General features: G+C 39.4%; 1 protein-coding gene across 1 annotated transcript; it reads right to left on the bottom strand.

Moving 5' to 3' along the window:
* Window positions 1-4,699, bottom strand: LOC106647258 (NF-kappa-B inhibitor cactus-like). The gene is made up of 3 exons (XM_014363567.2): window positions 4,282-4,699; window positions 3,227-3,591; window positions 1-1,276 (listed from the first exon to the last, which is right to left on the bottom strand). The coding sequence occupies exons 1-3, from the start codon at window positions 4,512-4,514 to the stop codon at window positions 909-911; spliced, it is 966 nt and encodes a 321-aa protein (XP_014219053.2). The 5' UTR covers window positions 4,515-4,699; the 3' UTR covers window positions 1-908.
* Window positions 4,700-11,008: the final 6,309 nt, after the last annotated feature.

Below are 11,008 nucleotides of genomic sequence, written 5' to 3'. Positions count from 1 at the left end.
TTCTTCATTCTGCAATTTTTGGAGTAAAGTGGAATAACACAAGATGACTATCAATCATTAATCACGTAGTTTAAAATTTATAACTATTTTACTTAATTTGGGCTACATTCCTTATGATGATACTTCTATTTACACTGACGAGACGAATTACACATGATACACAATTCAACATGCAATAATTATCTACGATTATTTCATAGCCCGTAATAGGTGCGCGCATACCCACAGAGTAATGAAAACGATTTATTTTCATTCAATTGGCTAATAAATGAACAATCAGTCTAAGTTACAATTTTCTACAAATTTTCAATAATTTAAAGTTCTAAAACAACGAGTCTCTACTGAAATAAAAACATGTTTTGGCTCGACGAACGCGATTAAATGATAAGGGGAAAAAAAATTCACCAAAGTAAAGCCGCTTATTTCCGGTTTACTAAATATATCCTTCACATGTTTTTATTTAAATTTTTCATTCCACGTTAATCACGAATATAACGCACTATTTTTAGAAACTCGAATCACGAGGTGACACAAGCTTCGGGTTAAACGATGACGTTAGGTCGCTCTATAATTATTACAATTCAACAATTTTGGGTACCCTAGTAAACAGTAGAATAAATCCTCACACTGCACGCTGCACATGCAAATACAAAAAGTCCATTTTAGTCCAGCACGTGACGAAGTCAATCGTGACCAACATAAATACCGAAGGAGGCATCCAAAGAAATTCAATGCGTGCAATCTCTTCCCGAGACCTGGTGGTACAAAAAAAACTCGATGCCTCCTTTTCGCGTGGGTTCTTCGAACCAATTGAACCAACGCCCTTCTTATTTACAATGAAACGATACCGAGACCCAAATGACTACATTATAGCTTCCGGACGGAACAAAAAAACACACAGCGGTCGCTCAAGTCGCCAGGCACCGTACCCTCATACCCGCGAACGCCGCGAGCTCCTTTTCCACGTCCATATCTTCTAGGTTGCCTGCAGCGTTGTACGACCGTTGCAGCAACGCCAGGTTATCGGCCAAACGCCGGTCGGAGCTGTTGGCTATCTGGTGGGTCGTCAACCCGGCGTAGGTGACGGTGTCGATGCAAAACGGCCGTTCGATCACCAGCAGTCGGACCACGTCGAAGTGGCTCCTCTCGATCGCCAAGTGCAAGGCGGTCAGACCTCGGAGTCCCTCGCGGGCGCCAACGTTCGCCCCCAAGTGCAGCAGGTGCCGGACGAGCTCCGAGTGGCCTTGCGACGCCGCGACGTGCAGACACGTTTCACCTGGAATCAAAAGAATGCCAACCGTCATTCCTCTCTCTTTGTACATCTTATATGCTCCACGGGGCTGAGGAATCCTGTTTTTCGAGAAGGAGTTCCCCTCGCGACGCGCTGACTTTTTGTAGAGCTTTGATCTTTGCCCAATTAGCATGAACAACAAATTTCTCGAGCTGTCGTTATCTTATCAGGAAATATTTTGATTTACAAGCAGGCACGACAACCATGACACGTGTATGGTTTTTTTTTTTTTTTTTTTTTTTTTTGTACATTAAATACCATGAGCGAGTTTTTTCTTTTTTATCGTCAATCGTTTACGTTAGATCTGACCTGAATTGGTTCGGCCAGTGCGTCCAGCCGTATTGAGTTGATTAACGAGTCCTCGGCAGTATGAACCCGGTTTACATTGTTATTGTCGTTGTGAGTGTTCGCGTCAAAAGAGCCGCGCGTTAAAAGTAGGCACGTACGCGTAGTCGGAGTGGATTGAAAATAAAAATTACGATCTCGCTCGAGCTTGAGGAAAAAAAAATATGCACCATCATATATAATTCATATTTCACCTGTGGACTGTCATGTGTGTATGCCTCCATACATCACCCGAGCGCTCGAAAAAAAAAAAATTCCCCGTCCTTGACGTGTTATAAGAGACCTTTCAAACAAATCTTTGAAACCAAAGATTCCCTAAATTTTTTCTACGAAAAAAAAAAAGAAAAAAAAAAAAAAAAAAAATTGATGATGTATGTGCCCCAATGTAACAAGAGAGCCTTTCTAGAACGTCTGCTGTCGCTCCCACATAAGTATATATACACACAAGACCGCTATGCCAACTCCTCCGCTCATCGGCGGGACTGGGTTTTCCCAGAGAGTGATGGAGCGAGCGAGAGTGCAACGCGCTCTACTGTACAACTTGCCCCCCTATGGCTAATGTTTGTGTATACAGTATATACAATATACGTGCGTATACGTATATCGTGTCTATTCGCCGACTCCCGCGTCAACTCGACTACGAGAAATTTTGTGACATTTGTGTATATATCCGTGCAGTATGAATTTTCTCCTCTTTTCCGACGTAACATGTATTACGCGGATTTTTACCCGGACGATTTCGCCGAAATTAAAATCGGTACCAGGTGTACACTGCACTTTTGTTTCCTTCATTTCGCAGTGATTGTTGATTTTGCCATTTATTTCCGAGTTAAGGAACATCGTTTGGCCAGCGATAACTCTTGATCTTCGTGGATCGAAAATAGATCGATCGGGTTACCGATCCGTTCCAATATGAACGGAGGAAGTTGGAGGACAAAATTTTGAGCGGGGCACAGTCATCGTTCAAAGATAGATTTTTTGAAAAAGACTGCACCGCGAGGGAATTCCCCGGTTTTGTTAATCTGTCGTTTTTACAAGTTGGAATGGCTATACGATCGGCGCACGGGCTTAAAGGTAGCTGTGTTTATATACAGTGGGCTTTTTTTCTCGGACGCGTTAATCTTAATCACCTTTTCAACTTCCGAAGTTGAACGAGACGCCGCATTGTTTTTTCGCCTTGAAAATTTTTCGTGGCCCATTAATCCCCCTCCCCCCGCCCCTGTAATAAATTCCCATTGTTCCACGGGTCGGTAAATCACGATGTAAAAGGCAAGTGTGCCCTCTAAACGCTCATTGTGCCGCTAATCCGCCATTCAACGAGACGACACTTTTACCGCGTCCAATAGTTCATACGAGCGGTATAGGTGCGTAAGCGCCTGGGTGTCGTTAACGCGCGTTTCTGCTTCCTCTTTGGAAAAACCTGTGCTCGTCCAATCGGTTTTTCCTCAGCCGAGAGCTCTCGACGTTTCCCATCGCCCGTACACGTTTATTACATCATTCGACTCTGTCGTCCAATGTCCTCTAATGGACCCCGACTTGGAAAAAAAAAAAAAAAAAAAAAAAAAAAAAAAAAAAACAAACATGGCTCACCATTGTAATTCCTGAGCTCCAGTTCGCCGTTGTCGACCACCGCCCGCGCCGATCTGCCGCGGTTAGCGAGCAAACGGCGCTCCTCGTCGATAAACGGTTGGTCGGTGAGGGCTTTGGCACAGCGAATATCGCCGCGGAGGCAAGCCAAGTGCAGGGCCGTGTTGCCGGCAGTGGTGCGGAGTTGCTTGTCGGCGCCGGAAAGAACGAGCCTCCGGACGATCAGGGCCTCCCCGGCCATCACCGCGAGGTGTAGGGCCGTAAGGCCGTCGTCGTTCCGTATGTCCAGCAAGCAGGGGTGCGGGGCCATGTCGATCAGCCAGCACGTGGCTTCCAGCAGGCCGAGGGATATCACCGCGTGCAGTCGGCTGGGGGTTTCGAGGTGCGTTCGGTTTAGTTTTTTTATGGGATCGGTTGAAATCGGTTAACGTTTTTTTGACGTTAAAGAGAACGGCAAGTAGTATTTGGGCGTTTGTTTGTTTCATTACAACTACTGTATTCGTCGGATGTGGTTTATGGCGTAACTAATTGCTTCCTTTCGGAATAGTAAATTATAGGGGAAAAAAAAAAAAAAAAAAAAAAAAAAACATCTACGCCCTGGCTACAGACAGAGTATGCACGTTGTGTTATCTTACACTCATGAGTATAGCATCAAATGTAGGTCGAGGGAGAAGTTGCGTTAGGTCAGTTTTCGTGCTACCAAACCAAGAGGCAAAAGTATATTGCAGAGTGCGAGACGGTTATCGATTGGTGTGTCAATGAACTCCTGAATTTTCTTTGCTTCCTGATACATTTTTATCTTCCCGTTTTATTTGAAAAATATTGAAATATTATCAATGAATGTACGTTGAGTAGAAAAAAGAGTAATAAAATTCGATACAACTAACGATTCAATGTAAGAACCAAAACTCAATGAGCACTTGTGTTCATATTACAAAAAAACCAATGTTTCATGCAAAAACTTGAGCTAATCTCCCTCTCCTGTTTGTACGAATAAAGGACCTCGTATTTCAAGCCAAAAGCAGTTTAAAGAGCAAACAAAAATTGTCTGAACTTACGTGTCACCCTCGTTATCCTGGCGATAGAAGAATTCGTAGGTCAGTTTGAGCGAATCATCGCACGCAAGCCCTGCCTCCGCGCAGCTTCTTCGCGAAGCTCCCGAATCGCAGCAACAGCCAGCGTCCACGTCTTGCCGATCGTGGCCCTTCGTCGAGCTGCCCCCGCTGTTGGCCGACAAGAAGCCCGAGTCTGCCTCCTTCCCCGTAGGTTCTGCTCCATCCTTGATCAGCATGTCGCGAGCTTGTACGACTTCACTCCAAAACGATCACCGGCCAAAGTTGTCTCGGGTGTGAAGCATTCCTCGAAAAAGCTCCCAGGAGCCGCGATCGTTCGCTTGGGACTGAGAAGGGATGGACAAGTGTCATATATATATATATGTATTATACACCGGAGAGGCTTGTCTCTGCCGAGCAGATGTCACTCGATGTCTCGGCAACACCGAGCCGACTGAGCGTTTTTTCGGAGCCACGAGACTCGGGGCGCGCGCCTTCTTTCTTTCATTTTTCCCTCCCTCTTCTTTTCTCTCTCTCTCTCTCTCTCTCTCTCTCTCTCTCTCTTTGGTACCGATTGATGCGTGTGTATATACAACGTATAAGCTGCGGCGACGGCGATGATGATGCCGTTCTGCCGACCAAGCGGACGAGAAAGCGGGTCCCCTTGCCCCTTCTAACTTTCTCCCCTTCCTTCCGAGTGAGAGAGGGTCCTGATTGCAAGCTCTTCGATCGTACATAGAAAAGCACACACGCACGGATATATCAAAAGTTACTCGGCCCGTTTCCCCCCCCCTCCTTCGCTTTTTATGGGTTTCTCGAGCTATAGGGTCGTAAAATTTAGTAGCTCGGGGATTCCCAAAGCTCTCCGGGGGAAGTATTGACCTTCGGGGCTTGGGGTGGATTTTTTTTTTTCTATCCTCTACTTTGGTTTTAACGCCGGTCCGTACCGTTGAAATTGTCAATAGCTCTCAATGATTTAACGCTCCTTTTTTACGTTTATCTGTATATTTTTGTATCCAAGCGTCGCGTGGGTGGAACATTAGATCGATCAATCAGATTGAAGTAGGGGTGTATGGTGTGCTTGTTGGTATGATTTGAGTGACTAATTAGGAGCCATCGAAACGAGTCTTTGTTTTGAAAAAATAAAAATATATACATTCTTATCTGGGTTTTTTGATGTTAGTTTACTTGGGAATTCTGAATAACGAGATACTCGTCGTCTATTGTGTTTTTCTTATATCTTAACAAAAATACTTTCACGTATCTAATGGACTACTGTTCTCTCGGTTTGGCCTCTATTTGGACAATACGACTAGCATTTATATAATTTAACGACGTTTTGATAAATTATTAACACGAATTCCGATCGATACACCAATTCATTTTATACATGTTTACGTAAGAATTATAGTTTTGTTTTTCCCGTTGCAGACGAGGGGAACAAGAGGACAAAGGGAAAACGGAAAATTCCAAACACACAAACACGTTTATTTATATCATCACGTACATTATATTTTATTGTATGGACGAACGAGTGTATACGAAACACCATTCGTTTGTAAAATAGTTTAAACTATTGAAAAAGTTCTAAAAACCTGGGAGAATGCACTGATTTGTTGAACAAATAGTTTTTTTTTTATCTAAAATTTTTCAGTAATAATATTCTTATGAATTATAATTATTTTTAAATTTAAATAATTTATTATTTACTAATGATCATACCAATTTCCAAATTAATTATAATTTTAAAATCTCGATTCATTGGACCCTTGAATTCCTCAGTCATATTGTCCTTTTTAATCCAATGGCTAATCAATGGATTGAAAAAAATTTGTGCGAAATTAATTATGTATTGGAGGGTGGAAACACGGGCAAATCAGAACAAATGGGTAAAAATTATGGATTGACTTGAGTTTGATTAACCTAAACGAAATTATAAAAAAACTACATTGGCTTAAGAAAATAATGTACAAAACTTTTTATAAAAACAAAGAGAGAAAAATCCTGACCTTTTCGAGCTACGCATATATTACTGGCCTTCAAATCGTGATGACATTTTAGTTATTTTAATAGCTTGATTTTACATCACAATTATCCGGGGTTTTTTTTTCTATCGGACAAACTTCACTTATCGTCATCCAACAAGCTTATTATCGTAACACTTTTTCAAACACCGCCATATTTACCATGTGACGTATCATAAATAAACTATTCACTACTTTAGTTGCATTATCTTCAAATACAAACAATGAATGCCAGTTGAGTTTGTTAAAATTTCGGCCAAGAAAGAATTTATCGAAAGAAAAGTATTGTACGAGCCGTAATAACAACATGTTATATACAATGCCAATAAATCACAGTTTGATATTTTCTACTTGGAAGCGTTGACTCCTTGTCTGATTCAATGGTTTCGACATCGCCCCTGTGGATTTCATTAATCGTTCGTTGTCCTCATCCCAAGTTTTGCACGCATAAAAATTGCCGCCTGAATATTGCCAGTGTATACAGGTAATACTATAGCCTACGCCATTGTGCCTTAAATTACGAATCAACCTCAAAGTGCCATGTGGTTGTGTATAGGCATTATCGGTTAATTTGAATAGTAAATGGTTTTTCCCGCCCACACTATTGTACAAAGTCACGGGTAATTTGCGAGGTCCCGACGACGATTGTTATCGAGTAAACGATTGAAAAATAAATCGAGCTCAAGGATTCGTCAAAGCGGTCACGCGGTCAGATACGATCGAGTATACAATAGAGTGTACGAGCTTTGCACTTTTTAACTCGCATTGTTTTCGTGATTTTTGTTTGTTTATTTGTTTGCTTATTTTAATAACATGTGCGCATGTCAGCTATACAAAAAATGCTGTTTTAAAGTTTCGAGGGGTAAAAATGCAAGTGATTTATCGCAAAGATAATCTTCACGTGGTTTTTCCCAAACGAATCTGCGGCGGACGGTATTGCTAGTCAAGACGACGGGAACTTTTTCGAGACTCGCTTGCGTAGGTTTAGATAAGAAATACCTACGCACGAGAGTAGCGCCGACAAGGTAACAGAGATGGGAGGATCGAGCGTTTAGTCTGTGCGCACGTGTGTCCGTTTGAAATTAGTCCGGTACCGCGTTGACGGGAAACTTTAAATAATAGATCAACCAAACTCTTTCTTTTCTAATCAGCATAATTTTTTTCGTCATCGCGAAATTTACGTCCGTGGATGAGACGAGACCGAGATTCTCGGTGCAAACAGAATCGGCATTTTGGTCCAAGCGTCATTCGATTTGTTAATAAAAACAAAAAAGCTATGTTTACGCGGTATTCTAATTTAATTTGTCAGATAGCGTCTAAATCGGGTAAACAAGTCGTCATTCATTTTCTTAATTTTTAAAAATGACTGAATCTTTCCTTAAGTCGTTTTTTGTTTGTTTGTTTGTTTGTTTTTTTCTTTTGGTATTTAAAAATTTTATTTATGCATGTTTGACGAAATTTTAATTTTTTGTTAACAATTAAAACAAATGGAGGAACTAACATAAAAAAAAAAAAAAAAAAAAAAAAAAAAATCAGCCAAAGAGCGCAAATGTTTCATGAGAATTTGGTTTTTTTGCTGTTCCTGAAAATCTATTTGTAAGACGTGTTAACCGATGAGAAAGGGGAAATACGCTTTTGGAGGTAAAAAGTGGGTTATGAAAGGAATTAAAAATTGGTCATGGTCTTTTTATCCTCAAAAACAATTTACGTAATAGTATTGATTATTTCTGTTGAATCCCCCGAGCACACACGTTTCCTCCCGGCATCTTTGCGCTTCCAATGCACCATTGGTGATTAAATGTTATACAAATGAAAAACTGGAGTATCCCGAGCCGGAACGGTTTTTTTCAATCATTGTATATAATTACGTAAATACTGCCACAAACTTTGTCAGATGTTGGGTGTTCTGGAACAAGCGGTAATTACGATTTTTTGTTGTCATCTGTGTATCGTTGAAACGACGAAAGTTTCGGTGTACCCACGGGCGTGTCATCACAACACGTTGAGTATGTTTTAAAAATTACGCGCAGATTTTTTTTTAACAACGGTATAGGTAGGTCGGTGGGGGGAGATATGCGCGATAAGTTGCTTAATCGGCGCACGCCGTGTTATTCCCGGGAGAAACAGAAATAGTTTCGATGAGTTATATTTTTCGTATAATTATTTACCAAAACAACAGCGTTATGTGACACGTCAGATATCATTGTACAAACCTGTCAAAACACCTTGGAACATTTCAGTTTTTTTTTCTCTCACCATAATACAAAATAAATTTATTTTCAAGTTCATTGCCACTTATTTTAGCTCCGAAGAAAACGTAGTTTGATCAAATGAACTTTAACACACGAGTTAAATAACAAATTTGTTTTTATTAAATATGATACTTGTGTAAAAATTGCGTACCTATACATTTTGATTTACAAGTAAACTGTGTTTTATACAATAATTGATCACGTAGAAAAACAGTTTCAAATATATATATATATATATATATATATATATATACTTAAAATTAACCTTAACATTACTTTATAATTGAGGTATGATAATTGGGAAGTAGATATAGTGGTATTAATATTCGAATATGTCGAAGCGGTGAGAAGAATGAGTCATTGGAATTTTCCTGTTTCCACTATGTTGTCAACACATGAGAGTTTAAAGAAACTTACAAAAAATGATATTGTTTAAAAATATTAATATGTATGTTTCATGCAAAACCATACTGCGATAAAAGCGGAGACGTTACATGAAAAGCAACAAATCGACCAAATTTACCATGTAAAGTTAGAGATTCTATACAAGTTATGATAATGATAATAATAATAATAATAATAATAATAATGATAAAATCTATACTCCGCGCAATCGTAAAAGATCGTAAGGTAAGCCATGAAATACGACGTCACTTGGTTTATGTGTCCACATGGTCATTAAAATCTTGGACATTCCTTTGGGCATGATTCGCTAACTCTGGAACTTTGCCCACACACAGCTGTGCACATCGTCTATTTTCGGTACACACATACGCAGGAGACAGTTCACATCCGGTGGTAATTTGCTTTTTCATCCCTTTTTCGAGCATATATATATACGGAGTCTAGACGAACTTACAGCGAAAGAGAAAAGTTTAAGTATACAAGAATAAAGGAAAGAGATAATTTTCGCACGGCTACTTGGAAGAGACGCGTCACGTCGGTACGGCTCGACGAGAGCGCCATTTGGGACCTCCAAGTACCGAAATAACACAGCAGCGAGGTCCTTGCTCCATATATTTACATAATCCGCCGAGACAATCTCGCGGCTACATCGTTGCCGATATTACACGTATATTATTGAGAAAAATTTTTTTTTTTTTGTTTTTACACATCAATTGTGTAGAGTGTACGTTTAACATTCAACATTTTGCAACGATTTTTTCACTTTTGTTTATGAAATTCATGACGAAAATTTCTGTATACTTTAATTTGTCATTAATTACTTGTAAAATTTATGCATTTAGACTTGGTGTATATATATTGAGCACAGATTGTACGATTTGAATACATTCGATAAAACAACGTTAAAAACTAATAACGGAAATGGTTGAAACAAACTCTGCGTTGTCACGTTCAATTTTTTTTTACAACACAGTGTAAATACTTCTCACTAGAGTTGACTACACCATAATAGCAAGAAAAAAAATTTTGTTTTACAACAATTGACAACACATATTTTTGTTACACCAACATAAAAGTAGCAGTTTAATCCGATGGTGTTTCCATAGCCATCAGTGCATTTCATCACTTGTACATTCATATGAATTTATTCAATTAAATTTAAAGATTAAATTTTTTCAGGGTTTGGCCATACAACTAACGATTTTTTGATATTTCAGTGGAGTCCTCATAATTTATGGATCGTCAAATGTCTTTGTTTTTTAAGAAAATAACAAAGTTAATGCAGTTTATTTATTCTGCTATTTGCAATTGACACTATCAATAAGGTAAGTACTAACTTTTCAAATTAACACCACCCAACCTTTATTTCCTTTTCACACTTTATTTCATTTTTCAACGATTGAAACGTGTATCACGTATGTATCAAATTTTATTAATAGTTGGTATAGAGGATAGGTACAGAGCGTCCATAGCTCAGTTGTCTGAACAATTTCGAAATTTTTCTTGGTTGGATTTGAGTCCAGGACTACAGTAATTGAAAATCGAAAGAATCATGATTATTTAAAAAATATACTCTGTTTGGGTATTGGAATTGCAATTGATGCGATCGTCTTGAGCATAATAAACCCTGAGTTAACTGGGCTGTGGGAGTTCGTTAGGACCGAGAAGGCCAGAAATCCGTCAGAATTTGATGACAGTGGGTATAACCCAAACACACTTTTCGGAGTCTCGACGTTTGACTAATAATTCTTTACAGAATACATGAATAAATCGTGGCACAAATCAAAGTGGAGGAGATAAATTCATCATCAATCGAATCAGGTCCAACCTCTGCCATCCGATCGCGTATTTACACGATGTCAGCCTTGTTAATGATCTTAAATGCCACAGTGGACGCAAACGAGAATATATTTATCACATCGTTTCGTATAATGTGATTAATGTCTAATACGGCTTCCATGACCTCCCTCAACTACTATTTTTTTCTCATCTGAAATTATTGCCTACTCTAAACGCAGAACGTATTTCAGCCCAACTTTGAATTTCTGTTTC

Source organism: Copidosoma floridanum, unplaced genomic scaffold (genome assembly GCF_036245765.1).
Source record: "Copidosoma floridanum isolate Cflo_tuat_1 unplaced genomic scaffold, Cflo_Japanese_pri ptg000013l, whole genome shotgun sequence".
Taxonomy (NCBI): domain Eukaryota; kingdom Metazoa; phylum Arthropoda; class Insecta; order Hymenoptera; family Encyrtidae; genus Copidosoma; species Copidosoma floridanum.
This window is presented reverse-complemented; position numbering and strand designations above follow the sequence as displayed.